Raw genomic sequence first — 24,280 nt, 5'->3', positions numbered from 1 at the left:
ATGGATAAAGAAGATGTGGTCCATATATACAATGGAATATTACTCAGCCATCAGAAAGGATAAATACCCACCATTTGCATTGACATGGATGGAACTGGAGGGGATTATGCTAAGTGAAATAAGTCAAGCAGAGAAAGACAATTATCATATGGTTTCACTCATATGAGGAACATAAGGAATAGCACAGAGGACCACAGGGCAAGGGAGGGAAAACTGAAGGGGGAGAAATCAGAGAGGAAGATGAACCATGAGAGACTCTGGACTCCAGGAAACAATCTGAGGGTTTCAGAGGGGAGGGGGTGGGAGGATGTGGTAGCCAGGTGATGGGCATTAAGGAGGGCACCTGTTGTGATGGACACTAGGTGTTATATGCACCTAATGAGTCATTGAACACTACATCAAAATACTATACAGTGGCTAACTGAACATAATAAAAAAATTATAAATAAAAATAAATAAATTGGCTATTAAAAAAAAAACCAAAAAGACAATAAGAAAACAGAGAACCCAATTTAAAAATGAGCAGACACTGCACCAAAGAAGAAGTAGAGATAAAATAAGCTTATTTTATGAAAAATAAAATGAAATGCTTATTAAGGAAAAAATGCTTATTAAGGATTGCAAATTAACCATGAGATACCACTATTCACCCAGTAGAATGACTAAAACCTCAAACACTGACAACACCAAATGCTGGGGAAGATGCAGACCAGCAGGAACTCTCATTCATTGCTGGAAGGAGTGCAAGATGGTGCAGCCACTTTGGAAAACAGTCTTTAATTCATTATCTAGAAAATAACTTCACAAAAGCACAAAGACTTCACAAGCATCATCAGCTACAGATGACTGAGTGTACACGTCAGAGAGAGAGAGTAAACTTTTGCTCTGGCCCTCGGCCAAGGGGGGTCTCTGGGAACCCCAACTTCCCACTGGAGGGAGACGGTTCCTCAACCCACTGGGGAGGTGCTGACCAGCACCTGTAGGCACAGCTCTGTTGTGGGCGCTTGGTTACTGCGGAGAATGAGCACTCACCAGAACCCCTGGGCCTGGCGCCTGTCAGTTCTGCCTGGCCGTGTGTGAGGTGGAAAGAGAGAGACGACTGTGCCTGCTGCATGTGGGGACAATGGCAACAACAGCCTCTCCTGAGCACTTGCTCCATCAGACCCTGTGCTTAGCACTTTGAACACACCGATTCATTTAATACTCCTTAGGGCTCCATGAGACCACACAGTCACGGTTTCCATTTGTAGATGAAGACACAGAGGTTCAGAGTAGTTACGTGACTTGCCCAAGCCATGCTGGCAGAGGCTTGGAGCCCATGCACTGATGGGCTGTGGGGCCTGACCAGGCCTCTCACAGAAGTTCTGGACCTGGAGGACCTCACACGACTTACTCACTCGAGGCCGAACCAAGCCCCGTTCCCTGGGACACCTGTATGTCCCACAGTGCAGCCCGCAGGAGGAGGTGAGCCCTGTGGACATGCGCGGAGGCAAACCCACACACTGACTCCACACGGCCCTCAAAGGCTGCCGGCCTTCCTCAGCAAGGTCTGTACACGCATTTCTCTGAGTTCTCTCCTTCATGGTCAACCTCCCCCCACCACCAGTGAGGGAAGATTCAAGAGACCACAGGTGTTGGCAGTGGGGGAAAATCCCAAGGGCAGACAGCCCACCCCTCACTAACAAGACAGCTATCAGCCCCCCAAGACCCAGACCAGGTTGGGGGCTCACAGGCTAGTCCAGTGCCCAGTACTTGGTGGGCAGTCAGTATCTGCAAGTACATATAGTGCTTCTTAGGACCCCATTTCTCTTCCAGAATCTGGGTTTGGAACTCCAGGGGCTGAGCACCCTAGGCAAGGCCTGTGAGACAGGTGGAAACTCCCTGAGGCCAGGATGGGGTGGGGGAGCTCCTCCACACTGCCAAGCACCCAGCCCAAAGCCCCCTGCCACCCAAGAGCCCTGGACCATGCTGCGATATCAGGGTGCTGTTTTCAGCCCATGCAGAGAGAATGATGCTGAGAACTGGCTCCCACAGAGGGGACAGTCAGATGTCCCAGTCTTGCTGGGTGGTCTCCGAGGGGCTCACATCCCCTGCACTCACCTCCACAGAGCCTCCTTGATGTCCTTGTTCCTCAGGGTGTATATGAAGGGACTCAGCACCAGGGTGACAACAGTGTTAAGCACTGTGACGGCCTTGGTCAGGTCCAGCGAGCTCTCCCCTGAGGTCCTCACAAGCAGGAAGATGATGGAGCCATACCAGATGAGGACCACCGTGAGGTGGGAGGAACAGGTGGAAAAGGCTCTGTGCCGCCCCGCGGCGGAGCGAATCCTGAAGACGGTGACGATGATGTAGGCGTAGGAGGCCAGCGTGATGAAGCAGGAGCCCAGGATGACGAGGAAGGACGCCGAAGGACGCCAGCTCCACGGCCCGCGTGTCGCTGCAGGACAGCACGATCCAGGGCGCGATGTCCCAGAAGAAGTGGTTGATGACGCGGGAGCCGCAGGAGGAGAGGCGGGCGGGGAGGGTGGCCGGCACGGTGACGGCGGAGAAGGCGCACAGCCAGGAGCCCAGAGCGAGGCGGGCGGGGAGGCCGGGGTCCCGATGCGGCTGTAGCGCCGCGGCAGGCAGATGGCCGGGCGGCGGTCGCAGGGCACGGCGGCCAGCAGGAAGCACTCGGCGCAGCCCCGCGAGACGACGAAGGACACCTGCGCGCGCAGCTGGTGGAGATGGCCCGCTGCGCGGGGCGAACGTGGCCAGGGTCTTGGGCACACAGGCCGCGGTGAACCAGATCTCCAGGAAGGAGAGGTTGCAGAGGAAGAAGTACATGGGCGTCTGCAGGGGCCGGTGCGCCCCGACCAGGGAGATGGTGGCCAGGTTGCCGACCACCGTGAGCACGTGTATGACCAGGAAGAGGAGGAAGAGCCCCACGTGCAGGCCCTGCGGCCCGGGAAGCCCAGCAGGATGAACAGCCCCTGCGTGGAGAGGTTCTGGCTGCCGCCCCAGGCCGTGAGGCTCTGTTGGGACACAGACCACTGCAGGCCAGTAAGAGGGACCTCCCACCCCAAGTGCCCACTGGAGGCCCAGGAACAGAGGGGACGGCCCTGGCCCCCCTCTTTGGGTTCTACTCACCTTGTCTCTATCCCAGGACTCCAGCCAGGCCTAGAGTCCCTGTGGGAGCCAGCGAGTAGACCATGGACATTGCCCTCTTCGGGAAGTCGCTCAGAAGGAGACTGGACCCAGGTTATCAGTTGCTTGCCACCTGGGGAGGGGGGAACATCTCCTCATTCTAGACTCTTTGCCATGGGGGGGCACTTCCTCATTCTAGACTCCTTGTCTCCTGGGGGATGCTTACTCTGGACTCTTTGCCATGGGGGAGCACGTCCTCATTCTAGATTCCTTGTCACCTGAGGGGGGGGGGTCCTTATTCGAGACTCCTAGTCACCTGAGGGTGGTCCTTACTCTAGACTCAAGAAGACTGGGAAAGAATTGTCAAGTTTTCACAAATGAAATTATGTATGGCCCAATTTTTAGCATTTTCATCCAGCAAACCACATTGATTCCTAGTGAAACATTCTTACCTATGTGCCTAGTAAATCCCGCCCCCCCCGCCACACCCCCAACACAGCTCAGAGGAAGCCCATAGGGGGCCCTGCTCTCCTTGCCTGGGGCTGTCCCCTGGATTATTTGTTAGCTGGAAACTGGGCAGCCAGGGGGGCCTTGAAGTGTGAAATTGCAAACAGTTTTATCACCAGCGCCCCCTCCTGTCTGGAAGCTGGGGGTCGCACTGTTGGGCGGACCTGCTGGAGGGGAGGGGGTGCCCGAGGGTGGCTGTCTGCGGGGGAGGGGGAGGGGCTGTGGCACCAGTGAGGAGGGGGTTTAATTCGAGCTGAGCTCGGTTCCTTAGTGCCCAGCCCCTCCCCAGGCTGGACCCTGCCTGCTGGCTGCCCTGGGCCAACAGGCACCCGCTGTGTGTCCACGGGGGTGGGTGGACGGAGGCTGGCAGGGACCTCATGCGTGTGGAGCCCAGAGCCGGCAGCGAGGCAGGAGGGGCCCGACTGGTCAACGCTTCTCCCAGACAGTGTCCAGATGCTGGACCTGCTCCAGGAGGATTGCCCTCAGGAGCCACGGCAGCCATGTGCACTTTTCTGCCTGCGCCCGTCCTCCCGCCTGCCACGTACAGGTGCACACATCACACACAGAGTCACACACACAGCATACATACGTGGGCACTGGGCTCACACGTGTGTGCACACTCACCACCTGAACCAGCCCCTGGAACACTCACCCTGGTTCCTGATGGGCTGGGCGTCCCTTGGCTGCGTCCCCTCCCCAGACCCACAGTGCGCAAAGCTATCCTTAACAGTGCCCGTCAGTAACAAAATAAGCCGCACTGTAGCCACACCGGCTCTGGCCGTGAGCCCCTGCCTTCCGTGGCCATGTGCCATGCGGTGAGCGCTCAGGCAAAAGCAAAGCCCCAGCAGTGCCGACACACCAGTCCCCTGCCTGTCCCCAGGTTCCAGGAGTGGGACCAGTGTGGGCCATGTCCTAGAAGAAGCAGTCCTTTCAGCAGGGCCCCCATGACTCCATTTCCTGGGACCAGAGTGCTTTTCAGCTGGCACCTCCAGAATTCAGCTGGACACAGACCACTGCCCAGGCTGCACCAGGACCTGAGGCCACTGCACTGCTCATGAGCACTGGCCCCTGTAAGCCTAGTGCCCTGCCTGGGGTGTTGGTCCTGACCCGGGGAACTGGAGCTGTTCTTCTTAGCCTTGACTCCAGGACGAGCCTCATTTAGAAAACCATTTTCACTGTTGAAGATGACTGTTACAAAGACTAAATAGAGGCCTCAGCAAGTCCTGCCCTACCCAGGTTTGTCACAGTTCTCCAGTCCCGAATTCCCCATTCTTGCCGTGTACCTGGAGCTGAGGATGGCTGGCCTGCTTCCCCCATGTGTGGAGGAGCATCAGACCCTCACGGCTGTGCAGGGTGAGGGCCACCCAGATCCCATGGAATCCCACATCTCTTGCCAGGGGTCCCATCATGAGTCCATCTTGGGGGCCCCCCAGGGGATCTGACTCCTCATGAGGGACAGCAGGGTTGGAGGAATCAACCTGTCTCGGGAGAATCCACTTGCCCAGGGCAGCTTACAGGGACATAGCATGGCTAGGGTCACTCACCCAAGGGGTCTGAGCAGGTTCCAGGATGCCCCCCTGAAGCAGTCCAGAGACCAGGAGGGTGAGCATGGGATGACCCCAAGGACCCTCCAGGCAGGCCTGTGTCCCTGGGTGGGGGCACTGCCTGTGGCCATCTGACCCTCTGACTTGCCAATGAGGGTCTCTTTTGGACTGAGCCACTTGCTTTCCACTGCCTAACTCCTGGAGACATAGCGAGAACAGGGGTGAGGGCCATGAGCTGCTGGGGACCTGCTGAAACCCTCATGCAGCTCCAGCATGTCCATGGCACTGGCCAGGAGGCAGGTTTTGGCTGGCCCAGGAAGACAGCCTGGCCATCCATCAACACCAGACCTGAATGCAGTCCCCCAGCCCACTGTGGGACCCCAAGTGTGCAAGACTGCTCTGCCCAGGGGACCCTGACTCTGGTCATTCAGAGTGGTCAGCACTGGCGAGCCCAGCACAGACCCAGGGCACAGGCATGGAGGCTGCCCAGCCCCCCTGCCGTGGGAAGGAGGCACCTCTGCTGTTGTCCTGCTCCCCCGGCTGCCATCCTTGCCTCGAACTGTGGCCATGCAGTGCCCTCCACCTCCTCTCTTCGGGACAGTGAGCCCACCACGCCCTGCTGGCCGTCAGCTGACACGCAGCCACTGGCCCTCGGGCTCACAATCCAGCAGCAGATGCATCTGGTAGGCGCAGCGAGGAGGATCCACCACCTTGGAGAGCCCCCGCCCGCCTGCCCACGCACCACTGGGGAGAGCAGAGGGTGAGCCCTCTGCCCAGCGGGCAACCCTCCGACACTCAGGTTACTTCTGCCCTCACCCAGCCTTCCTCCGGCTCAGGCCTGCAAGGACCCTCTTGTTAACTATGCAACTGGCATGAGACTGGGGCTGCTGAGGGCCCCAAGGGTGGTCCTGGGCAGTGACCAGCCCCCTGAGCGGGTCCTCTTGCCCTTAGCCTATGCCTGGCACCTCTTTCTCATGCACAGCTCGAGTGCATCTTCCCCAGGGCCCAGCCCCACACCAGGCTTGTCTCCAGGGTGCCCACCCTGCAAGAGCACCTGGGGGCAGCGGTGGCCCCAAGCACCCCAGGGCAGGTTCTGGCTGCACACTGGGCATTCTTAGCAGGTGCTCTGTGCTTTCCCCGTCTGTAAACAGTGCCTTGGTTTCCCCCTCTGTAAACAGGGGGTTTTCCACAGGTTGATAGGCAAAGTGCAGGCTGCCCCACTCCCTGCCCCCGCCAAGCGTTCTGGAAATAGTTGCCTTGGCAAGAGCCAAGCTGGCGCTGTTTGCTGCCCCCGCCAGTGAGGACAGGAGGGAGCTGTGACAGCAAGATGGCTTTGAGCAAAAACCTAACCTCTGGACTCTGCTGGCACCAACCTCGGGGACCTTGAGGCCTGTGGGCGCATCCGGGGTTGTGGAATTGGGCTCATGGCCAGGGCCGGGCTGCGTGCGGGTGGTCACTCAGGGCCTGGCCTCAGTGGCAGGGACTCAGCCCCCCGGGCTGGCATCCTGGGAGGGGGAGGGAGTGTGCTCCCCACAAGCCTCAGCCTGTTTCCCTCGTCAGCATCGGCCCCGGGGACAAGGGGCACCTTGGCAGCCACACGGTGTGCTGACCCCTGCTGGCCTGCTCCGGCATCTCGTGTTACCTGCCCCCGGGCTCCAGCACCACCTTGGGGCCACTGCCACACAGGTGTCTGGGCTGCCCTTAATCGGGAGCTCATTAAAAGTTGGTGGGGGGTCTCCCCTGAGGCAGGACTGTTGCCTCGTCAATTAACTCCCAAATCAGGAGCTGCCACTGGTCTGGGAAAACACGGAGCATCTGTTTGATTCCATAAACACTATTTTTCCAAATATAATAACACCCTGGGAATTTGGAAGATATAGAATAGAAGAAAGATTGTCAAAGCATAGATGAGTGTGGAGATTTGCTGTGTCTGCCACTCTTTGGGGTTACGTTACCCCCCTGGCACGGACAGGGGCACACTTGTGAGCTCCTGTTCCTTTGTCATTATTAAGGTAAGGTTGACATACCAAAAGCACATACTTAAAGTATACATCTTGATGAGTTTGAAGATATGTATACACCCGTGCAATGGTCACCGAACATCACCGTCACCTCTGAAGGCCTCCCTCCCACATGAGACCTGACCTCTGGCTCAGACCACACACTGGGCTCCCACAAGCTTGCGCAGGAACAGCAGGTCCTCTAGCCCCTCCTACAAACCTACGCTGACCCAAAGCTTTTTTCACATTTCTGGCAATTTCCTTACAATAGAGGAAGGGCAGTTCAAATCGATAACTCCCCACTGACAAGACCACTCAAGAGGTGACAAGGTCCAGGGGCTGTGCCCAGAAAGGCAGAACCAGACCACGAGCTGGGCACCCTCTCTCGGACTCCTTTCTCCATGAAGGGATAATGGTCTCCTCCAGCTTCCTCTGCCCAGAATCAAATGTGATGGCAGCAGTAGGATGCTGAGGGCTCGTGAGGAGAAGGGGTTTTATTCTGTGGCCTGCAATAATAGATATCAGTGCTCTTGCAGAATGAAAACATGAACATGGCATTAAAATGGGGCTTGGCCTGACTCTATTCCAACCGAGACACTGAGGTGACAGAAATCAGATACCAGACTGAGGCACCAGAATGAATGCATATTTCCAAATGGTGCAGAGAACCCAGTCTGCTAACCGGCCTCCTGCCCAACGGCGGGGTCAGTAAAGGGGAGAATTTGTGAAAACATTTTTTTAAGAGGGAGGGGTCGGCCTATAAGTGCTTCCTTCAAGTCAAGAGCTGCATGGGAGTCTTGGGTCCTGGAGTGGGGGCTTATGGAGGCCGTGCCTCCTCCTGAGGGTCCCTGAGTGGCCTCTAGGTCAGGAAAGGGAGGCTGGCTGCCCAGGGATCTGCCGGCCCCAGGTTCACCAGGGAGGGGAGGTGGCAGCCCCACCAGGCCAGATGCGGCCGTGGGAGCACCAGGACCATCTGGAGGACGGTGGCTCCCACTGCCCCCACCATCTTCCCCCACACCCCACCTGCCCCCTGACTGCAAGGGGCCGCAGCAGTTCCTGAGTTGAGCAGGAGGTTGGCATGCACTGTCTGAGTTTGCTGTGGTTGCTGGAACAAATTACCACAAACTTAGGGGGTGACTTAGATCAACACAAATTTATTATCTTACATGTGGTTTAGAAGCTTGATATAGGACCCTCTGAACTAAAGGCAAGGTGTGGGTAGGACTGGCTCCTTCTGGAGGCTCCAGGAAGAATCTGTTTTCTTGCCTATCCCAGTCTCTAGAGGCACCTGCCGTCTGTGGCCCATGGGCCCTTCCTCCATCTCCAAAGCCAGGCGTGCAGCACCTCCAGGACACTGCTCTGTGGTCACATCTCCTCTGACGGACCCGCCTGCTTCCCTTTCTCACCTCTGAGGACCCCATGATGACACTGGACCCACTTGGTTAGTCTAGATAGTCCCCCTGCTTTAGCAGCCACCGGCGATGTAAATCCCCCGTGCCATGGAACATAGCAATTTTACCAGTCCCGAGGACCATGACATGGATATATTCTGGGGAGGGGGTGTACTTTCCTGCAGACCACAGATGGGAAGTAGGTGGAAATCCCCCTGCACCATGCCCCGTGGGGAGGAGGGCCAGCCTGGTGGCTGTCTTCTCCTGAATTACCAATTCCTGAGACAGTCTGTGCCCTGTGGCTCAATTCTCTGAGAGTTGTCAGAAATGCCAACAACTTGGAAATAAGTTTCCTGCCCAAACACATTTTAAAGGTCCTGCACCCCGACTGCCTCCACCCACATACGCTGCACCAAGACCAGCACCTGGATCGCATGGTGGATGTTCGGGCTGCCGCCAGTTTGTCTGCCTGCAAACGGTGTACATGTCCCCTTGGGAAGCCACGTAAGTCATGGGATTTGGCAGTCAGAATAATGATACCACCTCTTGCCCTTTGAAAACTCTGCAACACAGTATTTCCTTCCAATTTTGGCATCTTGATAAAGTGGACTGGTGAAGACCACACACTTTTGTTCTCACTGTCAAATCCGCAATCCTTTCCAGAAGGACTAAGTACCGGGTGCGTGCGGAGCAGGTCCAGGATGTGCATCAGAAAGGCAAAGTCAGATGCAGCAGAACAGGGAGCGAGGCGATGGGCTATGTGTCTGTACTGTGAACACGGCAGCCGCCGATTAGAAGTACAGAGATCAGAAGCAAGTGCCAAATCCTTGAAATACCCAAGAGTAGACATACTGGGGAATAACGACTAATAAGGTGCCAGAAATACCACTGGCTTTTACTTTGGGACATATTCACTAGATATATACACTTTAGGCAAATGTAAATAGACTAATCCTTAAGATTCCCTGATGTAGGCAAAATAGGGGGAAAACAATATAATTGCTAAAACTCCATGTGCACCGAAATGATACCATAACTTGTGGCAATATCATTCCTAGGTTATCACTCGTGGGGTACGTTGATCACTAGAATAATTGGTATTAATCTTGTTTGGACAAATATAATTTAGATGAGTATATTTGTGTATGTATGTGTTTCAGCTTTAGTTTGTTATAAGGAAACTCTTTTTTCTTTTTTTCTTTTTTTTTTTTTTTAGAGAAAGAATGTGTGTGAGCGGGGGGAAGAGCAGAGGGGAAGACAGAATCTCAAGCAGGCTCCATGCTGAGCACAGAGCCCGATGCAGGGCTGGATTTCACGACCTTGACATCATGACCTGAGCTGAAATCAAGTCGGACACTTAGCCCACTGAGCCACCCAGGCGCCCCTATAGGGAAATTCATTTTAAGTGAAGTGATGTATAGTGAGCTGATGCAGACCTGTCGGTGTTTGTGAGGTGGTCCATCCGTAATTGTGCCTGGGTCCAGCCCCTCCGTGGTTGTGTAGATGTCTGTGTGTGTCTGACTATGTTTCCATATCTGTACTAGCGAGTCTCGGCATCAGACCTGTCAGTGTTGGTGAGTGACAGAGAGAACAGAGTGCCCACCTTAAAGAATCAGTTCTTGCCGGACCTGGCAGCCCCAATGCCCTGTCAGGAAAGGTCACAGCCGTGGTATGGGGCGACACTGTCCGCGGTGCTGGTGGCTCTGCTGACCAGTGCTGACCAGACACCTCAGAGCCCCACCTTCAGGACCCGCCCACAAGCCACTGAGGATTGGGCTCCTGTGACCTGGCTCACACCAGGGACCAGGACCATGGTTGCCCCAAACCTGGTTTCCTTCTCAGCTTCTGAGCCTGGTCCTGACAGAACCCCCTTCTGGCCCAGCCCACTGTCTCTGTAGACCTCCTGCCTGAGAACCTCATCCTGTGGCCTCCCACTGCCTGCACCAGGATGTCCCCCTGAGACGCTACGTGGTTGACAGAGCGACAGCTGGGAGATCTGGTGTCTTTCAGGCTGGATGGTCCTGGGCGTCCCTCCCCAGCACCCAGCAGAGAAGGACAGGAATACCCTCTTGCCAGCAGGAGGAGGTCCCCCTCTTTGTGAGCCCCCATATATTAAAGACAAAATCTGGGATTAGGCAGGGTTCTGAGGGATGGAGAAGATGGGGGAACCATATCACTGAGAAGCCTCAGCCTGGGAAAACCACAAGTTTTACAAAGAAGTAAAAAGCTAAAGACAAAAACTGATTACAATTTGTGACTAAAGGTGTGCTGGGAGTAATGAGAGTCCATTTCTTAAGGACATCCTCACAAGCACCATCTCTAAAACAGAACTCTGGGAAACACAGCGAACTCTATGATGTGTGACAGAGGGGTCCCAGCAGATGCCTGGGGAAGGAAAGCACCATTCAGCACTGGAAAATGACATGAGATAAATGCCTGCCTCAAACCAGACACAATAATAAACTTCAGATGCAATTTTTTTAGGAAAGATGGAAGACGTTGAAAATGAAAACACAATATACCAACTTATGGGATGTAGAAAGAGCAGTGTGCATACAGGGAAACATAAGTGTAAACACCTACATTTGTAAAAGAAGAAAAATCTCAAACCAATAAAATAAAAACACCTTTGGGAATTTAGAAAATAAGAGCAAACTAAACTCAAAGCCAGTGGAAAGGAGGAAGTAGGAAAATTTTGAGCAGAGACAAATGAAATACAGAATATAAAAATAGAACCTACAAAACCAAAAACTGATTCTTTGGGAAGATCAACAAAATTGATAAACCTCCCACTAGACTGGCTAAGAAAAAAGGAGAGATACACATTAGCCAGAAATGAAAGCAGGGACATCTCCACTGACCTCACAGAAATAAGGATTACCAGAGAATCAATGAATAAGGCAACAACAACAAATTAGATAACCTAATGGAAGGAACAAATTCCTGGACACACAGATACCAAAACTGACTCAAGAAGAAACAAACAATTTGAAAAGACCTATATCAAGTAAAGAAATTGATCAGTACTCAAAAACCTCCAGCAGAGAAAAGCCCAAGACCAGATGGTTTCACTAATTAATTCTACCAAACAACTAAAGAAGAATCAACAGCTTTGCCTAATCTTCCAAGAAATAGAAGAGAGAAGAACCCTTGCTAATGTATTCTGTGAGGCCAGCACTACCTAATAAGAAGGCCAAACAAAGACACCACAAGAAAACTACATACCAATATCTACAAATATAGATGCAAAAATCCTCAACAAAAACACTAGAAAACCAAATCCATGGCATGTTAAAAGGGTTATACAACATGACCGGTGGGATTTATCCCCAGAATACAAGTGTGGTCCAACACGTGAAAATCAATAGAAGAGAATACATCACACTAACAGAATGAAGGAGAGAAATATAGGAAATGCAGGAAAACCAGTTGACAGAACTCAACATACTTTCATGATACAAATACTGACAAAACTAGATAAAGAAAAGAACTTCTTCAACATGATTAAGGATATTTATGAAAAATCCACAGTTGCCATCATTCTCGATAATGAAAGACTGAAAGCTCTCCTGCTGGGAACAGGAACAAGATGAGAATACCAGCTTTCAGGATGCTATTCAACATCACACTGGAAGCTCTAGCCAGAGCAATTAGGCAAGAAAAAAATAATAAAGGCATCCAAACAGAAAGTAAAATTATTTCTATTCCCAGATGACATGATCCTTTATATAGAAAATCCCAAAGAATCTATACCCAAAAAATAACTAGAATTAGTAAGTTCAGCAAAGTTCAACCGCAGAATCAGTTGTTTCTGAAATATGCAATGAACAATTCAAAGTGTAAATTAAGAAAACAATTCCATTTATAAAAGCACCAGAAGAGAATAAAATATATAGGAATAAATTACCCAAGGAGGGAAAAGACTTCTACACTAAGAACTACAAAACATTGTGGCAAAAAATTAATAAAGGCCTAAATACAGGTGCACCTGGGTGGCACAGTTGGTTAAGCATCGGCATTTTGGTTTCAGCTCAGGTTGTGATCTCAGGAACATGGGATCAAACCCCGCATTGGGCTCCTCTGCTCAGCATGGAGTCCTCTTGGGTTTCTCTCAGTCTCTCCCTCTACCCCTCCCCCTGCACGTTCTCCCTCTCTAAAATAAATAAATAAATAAATAAATAAATAAATAAATAAATACATTTTTTTTTTTAGGATTTTATTTATTTGACAGAGAGAAACACAGCGAGAAAGGGAACACAAGCAGGGGGAGTGGGAGAGGGAGAAACAGGCTTCCCACGCAGCAGGAAGCCCAATGCGGGGCTCGACCCCAGGACCCTGGGATCATGACCTGAGCCGAAGGCAGATGCTTAACGACTGAGCCACCCAGGCACCCCAATAAATAAATCTTTTTTAAAAAAGACCTAAATACATGGAAAGACAACCAATATTCATGGATCAGATGAGTTAAGATTGTTTTGGCATTGCCACCCAAAGTGACCTACAGACTCAATGCAAACCCTATCAGAAAAACAATGATGAAGTCCCAATTGTTCATTTTTGCTTTTGTTTCCCTTGCCTTTGGAGGGTGCTGCAATCAAAGAGATTGCTGCCTGTGTTCTCCTCTAGGATTTTGATGGATTCCTGTCTCACATTTAGGTCTTTCATCCATTTTGAGTTTATCTTCATGCATGGTGTAAGGAAATGGTCCAGTTTCATTCTTCTGCATGTGGCTGTCCAGTTTTCCCAACACCATTTGTTGAAGAGACGGTCTTGTTTCCACTGGATATTCTTTCCTGCTTTGTCAAAGATTAGTTGACCATAAAGTTGAGGGTCCATGTCTGGGTTCTCTATTCGGTTCCATTGATCTATGTGTCTGTTTTTGTGCCAGTACCATACTGTCTTGATGATTACAGCTTTGTAATACAGCTTGAAGTCCGGAATTGTGATGCCTCCAGCTTTGGTTTTCTTTTTCAACATTCCTTTAGCTATTTGGGGTCTTTTCTGGTTCCATATAAATTTTAGGATTATTTGTTCCAGCTCTGTGAGAGATGTTGATGGTATTTTGATAGGCATTGCATTGAATGCATAGATTGCTTTGGGTAGCATAGACATTTTAACAATATTTGTTCTTCCAATCCATAAGCATGGAATGTTTTTTCATTTCTTTGTGTCTACCTCAATTTCTTTCATGAGTGTTCTATAGTTTTCAGAGTACAGATAGTTTACCTCTTTGGTTAGGTTTATTCCTAAGTATCTTATGGTTTTTGGTGCAATTGTGAATGGGATCGATTCCTTAATTTCTCTTTCTTCTGTCTCATTATTGGTGTATAGAAATGTAACTGATTTCTGTGCATTGATTTTATATCCTGCCACTTTGATGAATTCCTTTATCAGTTCTAGCAATTTTTTCCTGGAGTATTCTGGGTTTTCTACATAGAGTATCATGTCATCTGTGAAGAGTGGAAGTTTGACTTCTTCTTAGATGACTTGGATGCCTCTTATTTCTTTTTGTTGTCTGATTGTTGAGGCTAGGACTTCCAGTACCATGTTGAAAACAGAGGTGAGAGTGGACATCCCTGTCATGCTCCTGACCTCAGAGGAAAAGTTCTCAGTTTTTCCCCATTTAGGATGATACTTGCTGTGAGTTTTTTGTATATGGCTTTTATGATATTGAGGTATGTTCCCTCTATCCCTACATGGAAGAGAGTTTTTATCAAGAAAGGATGCTGTATTTTGTCAAATGCTTTTCCTGCATCTATTGAGAGGATCATATGGTTCTTGTCCTTTTTTTTGTTAATGAGGTGTATCACATTGGTTGATTTGTGGATGTTGAACCACCGTTGCATCCCAGGAATAAATCCCATTTGGTCATGGTGAATAATCCTTTTAATGTACTGTTGGATCCGGGGCGCCTGGTTGGCTCAGTCATTAAGCATCTGCCTTCGGCTCAGGTCATGATCCCAGGGTCCTGGGATTGAGCCTCGCATTGGGCTCCCTGCTCAGTGGGAGAGTCTGCTTCTCCGTCCCCCACTCCCCCTGCTTGTGTTCCCTCTCTCACTGTGTCTCTCTCTGTCAAATAAATTAATAAAATCTTTTTAAAAAATGTACTGTTGGATCCAATTGGCTAGTATCTTGGTGAGAATGTTGGCATCCATGTTCATCAGGGATATTGGTCTGTCACAGTCCTTTTTAGCAGGTCTTTGCCTGGTTTTAGAACTTCATCCACGGCAAAGGAAGCAGCCAACAAAACTAAATGCCAACTTACAGAATGGAAGATGACACTTTCAAATCTCTTATCAGATAAAGGGTTAGTATCCAAAATCTATAAAGAACTTATCACACTCAACACCCAAAAAAACAACAACAAAAAAAATCCAGTCAAGAAATGGGCAGAAGACATGAACAGACATTTCTCCAAAGAAGACATACAAATGGCCAAGAAACAAATGAACATCACTCAGCATCAGGGAAATACAAACTAAAGCCACAATGAGATACCACCTCACACCAGTCAGAATGGCTAAAATTAACAACACAAAACAAACACAAAATTAACAAAACAGGTGAGGATGCAGAGAAAGGGGAACACTCTTACACTGTTGGTGGGAATGAAGCTGGTGCAGCCACTCTGGAAAACAGTATGGAAGTTCCTTAAAAAGTAGAGCTACCCTACAACCCAGCAATTACACTACTAGGTATTTATCCAAAGGATACAAACATAATGACTCAAAGGGACACATTCACCCCAGTGTTTATAGCAGCATTATCAACAATAGCCAAACTATGGAAAGAGCTCAGATGTCCATAGACTGATGAATGGATAAAGAAGACATGGTGGGTGTGTGTGTATATGTATACAATGGAATATTGCTCAGCCACCAAAAAGAATGAAATCTTGCCATTTGCAATGACATGGATAGAACTAGAGGGTATTACACTAAGTGAAATGAGTCAGTCAGAGAAAGACAAATACCATATGATTTTACTCATATGTGGAATTTAAGAAACAAAACAGGTGAACATAGGGGAAGGGAAGGAAAAATAAAATAAGATGAAAATAAAGAAGGAGACAAACTATAAGAGACTCTTAACTCTAGGAAACAAACTGAGGGTTGCGGGAGGGGTGGGGGGTAGAGGGATGGGGTAACTGGGTGATGGACATTAAGGAGAGCACTTGATGTGATGAGCACTGGGTGTTATATACAACTGATGAATCACTAAATTTTACCCCTGAAATTAATAATACAATATACATGAACTAACTGAATTTAAATTTTTTAAAAGAATAACAATGACTTTTTTCCTTTTCTTGCAAAATTGAGAAAACTGATTCTCAAATCAATATGGATTAGCAATGGGCCCAGAATAATGAAAACAATCTTGGAAAAGAACAAAATTGTAGGACTCACACCTCTTGATTTCAAAACTTGCTACAAAGCTATAGTAATCAAAAGAGTGTGGTACTGGCAATAAGGATAGACATACAGATCAATGGAATAGATTCAGGCATCAAGAAATAAGCCCCTTTCTATGATCAACTACTTTTTGACAAAAGTACCAAGACCATTCCATAGGGAAAGAATAGTCTCTCCAACAAATAGGCTGTCACAACTGGACATCCATCTGCAGAAGAATGAGGTTGGAACTCTACCTCATACCATATACCAAAATTAACTCAAAATGGATCAACAATGAAACTATATTAGTTAAAACTATAAAACTCATTAAAGAAAATATAAGAGCAAATCTTTATAACCTTGGATTTGGGAAAGGATTCTTAGATATGACATCAAGAGCAACAAAAGGAAGAATAGATGAATTGGAGTTCATAAAAATTCAAAACTTTTGTGCATCAGAGAATAGTATTGAGAAATTGAAATGATAACTCACAAAATGGGATAAAGTATTTGCAAATCTTATGTTCAATAAGGGTCTAGTATCCAGAATATATTTAAAAAAAAAAAAAAAACTCTTACATCTCAACAACTAAAAGACAAACAGTCTAACTTAAAAATGGGCAAAGGACTTGAATAAACATTTCTCCAAAGAAGACACACAAATGGCCAACAAGAACATGAAAGGATGCTCAGTGCCATTAGTCATAAGAGAAATGCAAATCAAAACCTTGAGATACCACTTCACACCCACTATAATGCCTTTAATTTTTTTAATGGAATAAATGTTGGTGAAAATGTACAGAAATTGAAATCCTTGTACACTGCTAGTGGGAATGTAAAATGGTGCAGCCTCTGTGAAAAACTGTGGCAATTCCTCAAAAAGTTAAACATAGAATTATTATATGACCCAGCAATTCCATTCACAGGTATATATCCAAGAGAATTGAAAACCAATATGCAAACAAATACTTACACATGAATGTTCATAGCAGTACTACTCACAGTAGCCAAAAAGTAGAAACAACCCTAATGTCCATCAACAGATGAATGGAGAGATAAAATGTGGTAAATACTTGCAATGGAATATTATCCAGTCGTAAAAAGGAATGAAGCACTGGTCCATGCTACAACATGGATGAACCTTGAAAACACAGCTAAAGGAAAGAAGCCAGACATAAAACACTACATACTGTATAATTCCATTTGTATGAAATATCTAGGATAGATAGCTCACAGACAGAAGGCAAATTGGTGACTGCCAGTGCTGGAGAGGGAGGAATGAAGAATGGGGCACAGAGCTTCCTCTTGGGGTGATGAGAACATGCTGAAGCCAGCAGAGACAACAGTGGCCCAACATCACTAAATCCCGCTGGACTACACACTCTCACTAGTTCATGTTTTGTTGTGTTAATTTCACCTTAGATTTTAAAAAAAGGAAAATGAAAAAAATGCCAAAAAGAAGGAAATCTTAAAACATTTCCATTAATATATAGATGCATATTATTCTGACCTCAGAGTAGTCAAGTATTTCCTTTAAAAGAATGTGAATCATAAAAGAAAATTTTTAAATTTCTGAAAATCTGTTAAAATTAAGATCTTTAAGGGGCACCTGGGTGGCTCAGTTGGCTAAGCGTCTAACTCTTGATATTGGCTCAGGTCATGATCTCAGGGTCTTGAGATCAAGCCCAGTGTCAGGTTCTGCGCTGGGTGTGGAGCCTGCTTAAGATTCTCTCTCCCTCTCCCTCTGCCCCTCCTCTCCATGCTCTCTCTCTCTCTCTTCTGTCTCTCCCCCCACCAAAAATAAAAAATAAAAAAAAAACACCTCTAACACCTGACCAAAGAACATATACAGATGGAAAATAAGCATATGAAATGAAAAGGTGGTCAAAAAATATGTTACTAGAAAATTGCAAATTAAAACAATGAGATACTACTGCATGCCTATAAGAATGGCTAAAATTCAAAAACCTGACAAGTGCAAAATGCTGGCAAGGATGCAGAGCAACATTGCTAGTAAAAGAGCAAAATGATAAAGCCACTTTGGAGGATAGTTTGGCAAATTCTTATACAGCTAAACATACTCTTGTCATATGACCCAACAATCACACTCTTAGGTATTTACCCAACTGATTTGAACACTTATGCCCACACAAAAAAAGTGCACATGAATGTTGATAGCAGCTTTATCCATAATCACTGAAAACTAGAAGCAACCAATATGTCCTTTAATAGGTGAATGGATAAAGTCTGAAAAGTCTGCATACTGTATGATTCCAATTATATGACATTCTGAAAAGTCAAAACTATGGAGACAACAGTAAAATGATCAGTTCAAGGGAAAGGAGAGTGTTTAGTAGGTAAAGCTCAGAGGACTTTTAGGGAAGGGAAACTACTCTGTATGATAGTGTAATGATGGATACATGATACTTGTTGAAACCCATGGAGATTTACCACAGAAGAAGTGAATTTTAATGTATGCAAATTTTTGAAAAGTCACTTAGGACATTCGGGGATCCGGGATGGAATGCAGAAGGTGGCAAACAGTCCAACTGTAGAGGTGGGGTGTAAAGGTGCTGATCTAAATAACCTCGGAAATGAGTGGAGTCTGTAAGACCAATAGCAAAAGAAACTACACAAGCATTGCACCCCAGCTGACGAAGCATTTTCCTGACAGAGTACAAGTTACAATCCTGTTGCCACTATGCATGTACACTGGAATTGAAGAGTTAAGTAAGCAGATGTTGGATTTACAGACCAGCGAGGGCAGGAGGCTGGAATGACCCGCATGGTGGTGGATTAGAGGTGGAGATGTCAGTAAGATCTCGTGTTCCACTTAATATGGGTACAGATGGCTACGTACATAAGTGTTTATAGATGGTGCACAGGCACAGATTAATATTCACACACACACCTCTTTGCTCTGTCAGCTGGGAGGGCCTAGAAGTGACAATACCCAGGAGCAACAAGCATACCTAGTGAGTGCCCAGGTGTTCATTTCTAATATTACTGTCTAATAAAAAGCACCAGGTCTCCTTGGAGAAACGGCTGAATCTACACCTGGGGAAAGAAATATGCAGGATGAGTCTGGAACATCGCATAGTGCCAGAAATTTAGTAAGTGTTCAAAGAGAAAAAAAACACAATGGTGGGGTACGTCAAAGGGGCCCAGGAAACAACTGAGTGTTCTCACTGGCCAAAGCTGGGACAGCAAAAAATTAACACAGTAGTACCGGAATATAACCCAAAGTATGAAATAGATATCCATGAATCTGTACCAATACAAACGAACAATTGGATAAATAAATGGAAAGAATAGACAAATGTCCCATGAGGAAGAATTCCAAACAATTTGTGTACATGTTCCTCCCTCAAAGAGGGAGAACACGACTTCCCACCCCTTCGATATGGGCTGTGCACGGCAACCTCCTTCCAAAGAGGGCAGTATGGAAGGGAGGTGGGTAACTTGACAGTGGAGAAACCTGACACATGGCCTCAGCCAGGTGACCAACCATGACCATCCCTGCAGATAGCATGTGCCCTTAATGTGATGTGCTGAATATGGCAAGTCATGTCTGTGGTCTTCCTCTGAAGACCCACCACCCCAGTCTAATCATGTGAAAAACATCAGACAAATCCCAATTGAGGGACATTGTACAAAACAGATGACCAGAACTCTTCAAAACTGTCATGTTCATAAAAAATAAAAATTAAAATAAAGAAAGTTTGAGAAACTCACAGCCAAGAGGAGCCTAAGGAGATATGACAACTGAATGTAATGTGGGATCCTCTATTGGATAGAAAAAGGACATTGGATAAAAACTAAGGAAAAACTAAGGAAACTAAGGAAATCCAAATAAAAAGGAGGGCACTTGTTGTGATGAGCACTGGGTGTTGAATGTAAGTGATGAATCATTGGATTCTAATCCTGAAACCAATACTGCAAGATATGTCAACTAACTAGAATTTAAATAAAATTTTTAAAAATTAAAATAAAAACAGGAAATGGAAATGAATATCTACAAAAAAAGGAAATCCAAATAAATTACAAATTTTAATTGATAAGAACATATCAGTATTGGTTCATTAATTCGAGAAATGTACCTTACTAATGTAAGTTATTAGCACTAGAGGAAACTGGTTAGGGGGTGTATGGGAACTGTCTGTAATACCTTTGCAACTTTTCTATAAATCTAAAACTGTTCTAAAGTAATTTTGAAAACTGTTCACCAGGGGAGCCTGGGTGGCTCAGTCGGTTAAGCGGCTGCCTTTGGCTCAGGTCATGATCCCAGGGTCCTGGGATCGAGCCCCACATCGGGCTCCTTGTTCACCTGGGAGCCTGCTTCTCCCCTGCCTGCTGCACCCCCTGCTTGTGCTCGCTCTCTCCCTCTCTCCCCCTCTCTCTCTGTGTCAAATAAATAAAAAAATCTTTAAAAAAAAAAAGAAAACGGTTCATCAAAAGACATCCTAAAGGAACTGAAAAAGAGATGCTATAAGCTCGGGAAAGATATTTACAAAACATGCTAAAACTTACAAACCACTCATGAAAGGAATCAAAGATTACATAAATAAATAGAGAAATATACCATGTTCATGGATTGGAGAATATTGTAAAGATGCTAATGCTCCCAACCTAACCTATAGATTCAATAAAATTCTGACAGAATTTTTATAGAAAACAATAAGCTGAATCTAAAATTCAGGGAAGAGAAAAGGAGCTAAAAGAGCCAAAGCTATTTAGAAAAAAGAACAAAGTCAGAGAAGCCACACTACCCCTACCTGGTTGCAAGGCCCACAAAGCTGTAGTAATCAAGACAGTGTGGTACTGGGGAAAGATAGACATATAGAAGTGGAATGGACTAGAGAATCTGGAAATGAGACCCACACATGACTGATTTTCACAAAGATGAAAGGTAATCCAATTTTCAACAAACAGTGCCAGAAAAATCAGCTATCCATATGCAAAAAAATGAACTTCGCTCTGTATCTCATACTCAAAATGGACCAGTGACCTAAGTATAAAACCTTAGACATACGGAGAAAATGTTCATGAGGCAAAAATTTCTTCAATACAACATTAAAAGCACAATCCATAAAAGAAAAAAAATATAAACAGGATTTCATCAACTGAAGAACTTCTGATCTTCAAGAGACTATTGGTAGAGTCAAGATACAAGCCATGATTTGGGGGGGAGTGAAACAAATCAAATACTTGATAGAATATCTGCATTCAGAATTTAAAATTCTCAAACTTCAAAGGCAAAGAAACTATCAACTCAATAAACAAATGGGTGTAAGACTTGAATGGGCATTTCACCAAAGACTGGGTACTAAGCACACAAACAGACAGTCACATCATTAGTCAATAGGAAAATGCTAATAAAAACCAACAGGAGGGGCGCCCGGCTGGCTCAGTCAGTAGAGTGTGCGATTCTTGATCTCTGGATTGTGAGTTCGAACCCCATGCTGGGTGTAGACATTACTTAAAAATAAAATCTTTTTTAAAAACCCAACAACACAAGGAGATACCACTACAAACTATTTAGAATAACAGTTTCCCAAACTCAATACCAAGTGCAAAATGGTATAGCCACTGCGGACAACAGCTCCTTACGAAGTTAAACATACACTTACCATATAACCCGCACTTACACTTACACAAGAAAAGTATAAGCAAATGTTTATAGTGACTTAATTCATAATCAGCAAAAACTGGAAACAACCTAAATGTGCCTCAGCTGGGGAATGGATAATCTGTGGTCTTTCCATACAGTGGAATACTACAGACAATAAAAGAAACAGAGCTGATCGACGCAACAGCATGGCTGAATCACAAAGGTAGTACGCTAAGCAAAGGAAGCCAGACTCAAATAGGACACTCTTTTGATACTATTTATATAACATTCTGGAAAAGTCAAAATTATAGGAACAGAAAACAGATTTGCAAGGAACTTGGGATGGGGCGGTTTATTTACAAAAGGACAGCATAGAGGAAATTTTGGAGATTGGAACCCTTCTATATTTTTATTGTGGTGGTGGTTACATAATTATATACATTTGCCAAAATTTGCAGAACTATACACTAAAAAGAGTAGATTCGGCTGTATTATACCTTAATTAAAAGCATGTGAAAATATTTAAGAACATCTGTTCATCAAAAGACATCTTAAAGAAAATGAAAAATAAGTTAAAAACTGAGAGAAGATATTGCAACACATAAGAGACTATTAATTTTGAGAACGTATAAAGATGTTTCCAGCCACAAAAAAAAATGAGCTTTTATCAGTCTAGCCCTCCACCATAAACAATGACAAAATTAAATAAAGTATACAATATGATTATAATTATATATAATACTATAATTACACAAATACTATATGTCTTTAACAACTGTTTTCGGATGTCGGACAAGAAGCAATGCAGGACCGTGTCCCTGGAGGGCAGGTAAAGGGACGGGAGTTCTGGATGTCATGCATGGTTTGGGGGCCAAAAGGAGGAGACACACACTGGAGCTCGGGGACACTGAGGCAGATGTAAGTGCAGGGGATGACTGAACTTTGACTCCCACTTCTAGCCAAGATGGAATACAGAAATTGGATTTACTGTCCCACCTGAAAGGAAAAAGACAAAATATGTGAAAAAAAAAAAAAAAAGTGGTTTTCAAGACCCTGAACGTGAGGCAATAAAAGATGGTGACTCTGAGAGATGGAAAGCAAAGGGAAGGGGTTTCAACTTTCCTGGCTTATTGCCTTGGGAGTTTTCAAGCCACCAGACAGGGAAGGGGGCCAGGCAGAAGCAGCCAGAGTCCACTGAGTTGAGGAGATGGGGCAGATTATTCTACAGGTGTCAAATAAATGCAGCCCAGCTGCCAAGAAGAGCAAGAATCTTAGGGACAGGAAAAGGCAAGACCCAAAGGACAACATACAGCAGGACACCCTTCCTTACAGTCTGAATACAAGCGAAACTAAACGATATTGTTATCTGTAACTAAAATACATGAAGCGGCAAGGGAATTCCAGAGAGTGGTCCCTCAGAGAGGGGAGCACAGGGTGCAGGGGGAGAGGAGCTGAGTGTCTGCGTCTTGCACCAGGAGTAGGTTTACCAGTGGTTATACATACTACTTTATAACTAAATGAATAAAGGGCATGCGTGGAAAAGAAAGAAACTGAACCCCAGGGGAAGGGCCCTGAGGCTGGAGGCGGGGCTGAGGGCGGGCCTCACCCGTGCCTGGGCGCCTGGAGGGCAGGCGACATGCAAAGACCTATTTGTCACTGCGGAGAAAGCGGGAAGGCCTACACCTTCCCTCCAGACACCCTGCAGCGCTCCTCCACAAACTGTTCTGAGAGTCCCGCCCAGGTGAGAATTCGCAGAGTCTCCAGACCCAGAGCAGAAGCCCAGGGTGGGGGCAAGGCCGCTAGTGAGCCGGATAAAAACCACCTGGGTCCAGAGGCAGCCGGAGCGAGTGAGATGTGGCGTGCTTTCCCACAGACCCTCGGAGTCCTGCGGAGCCCCGGCGGAGGCCCCGCATCTCCTGCGGGGGAAGGTGGTTCTTGAGGCAAGGGGCCTGGGGAAGCCTAGGCGGGCCGCGCCTTCAGGGAGGGTCTCCAGCCCCCGCCGCCAGACTGGGCCGCACAGACCGCAGGGCAGGAGATCCTGGACCAGCGCTCGGGCCCTGATACCCCGAACCCCCGGTGCCCTCAGCCTGGGGGTCCAAGGGGTCCCACCGACCGACGCCCCACCCCCTGTCCTGCAGACACTTCACCAAGAATTTGGGGGGCGGTCCTCATCCCTCCGCACCCCGGCTTGTGCCCCCCCCAGCTCTGAGCAGCCCGCGCAGCCCACCCTCCAACAGCCCGCTCCCAGCAGGGCTGAGGGTCGCCGGGGGCAGCTCCACGAGCGCGGTCCCCTCCCGGGGTGAGCAGGAGCGGCCGCCCCCTCGGCCCGGGGCCCGGAGGACCCTCCGTCGGGCACTCTTGTCCATGGGGACAGCTCGAACCCCGGCCTGCTCCCCAGACTCCCAGGGCGGAGCAGGGGAGGGTCCTGAGGCTCACCCTCCCCCGAGAGGGGCAGGAAAGCCCGGAGGAGCCTCTGGGCCGCCAGCGGGGACCCCTGCCCCAGCTCTGCCCTTGCCGACCCTCTCCCCGAGATCTGCCCATCATTCAGACACCTAACTCCAGGGGTGTCCTACCAAAGTCCTAAACTGCACAGCCCCTTAGCCGGTCTGAGTGGACCGCTCTGCCCATCCCCCAAACAGCCATTTTGCTGCTCAGAAAACACAAGATGAAGACCTCAGGCTGGCTCAGGCATGGTCTACTTGGA

General features: G+C 47.5%; 2 protein-coding genes across 3 annotated transcripts in view; both read right to left on the bottom strand.

Annotated features, from left to right (window-relative positions):
* LOC116628819 (scavenger receptor cysteine-rich domain-containing protein SCART1-like) overlaps positions 1–24,280 on the bottom strand; it is a 96,399-nt gene that overhangs the window by 65,831 nt on the left and 6,288 nt on the right. For both annotated transcript variants that reach the window (XM_032399150.1, XM_032399151.1), the window contains exon 2: positions 3,130–3,259. The gene's annotated coding sequence lies outside the window, so the exon portion shown is untranslated. The remainder of the gene's footprint in view (positions 1–3,129; positions 3,260–24,280) is intronic.
* Positions 531–23,942, bottom strand: LOC116628825 (olfactory receptor 287-like). Its single transcript, XM_032399158.1, is given in 5 exon segments — positions 531–2,406; positions 2,408–2,591; positions 2,594–2,730; positions 2,732–3,014; positions 23,804–23,942. Coding segments are annotated over 5 exon segments (1,053 nt in total). The 3' UTR covers positions 531–2,096.

This window comes from Phoca vitulina, unplaced genomic scaffold (genome assembly GCF_004348235.1).
Source record: "Phoca vitulina isolate PV1807 unplaced genomic scaffold, GSC_HSeal_1.0 scaffold132, whole genome shotgun sequence".
Classification (NCBI taxonomy): Eukaryota; Metazoa; Chordata; class Mammalia; order Carnivora; family Phocidae; genus Phoca; species Phoca vitulina.
The sequence above is the reverse complement of the archived record's forward strand: the minus strand, read 5'-3'. Positions and strand labels throughout refer to the sequence as shown.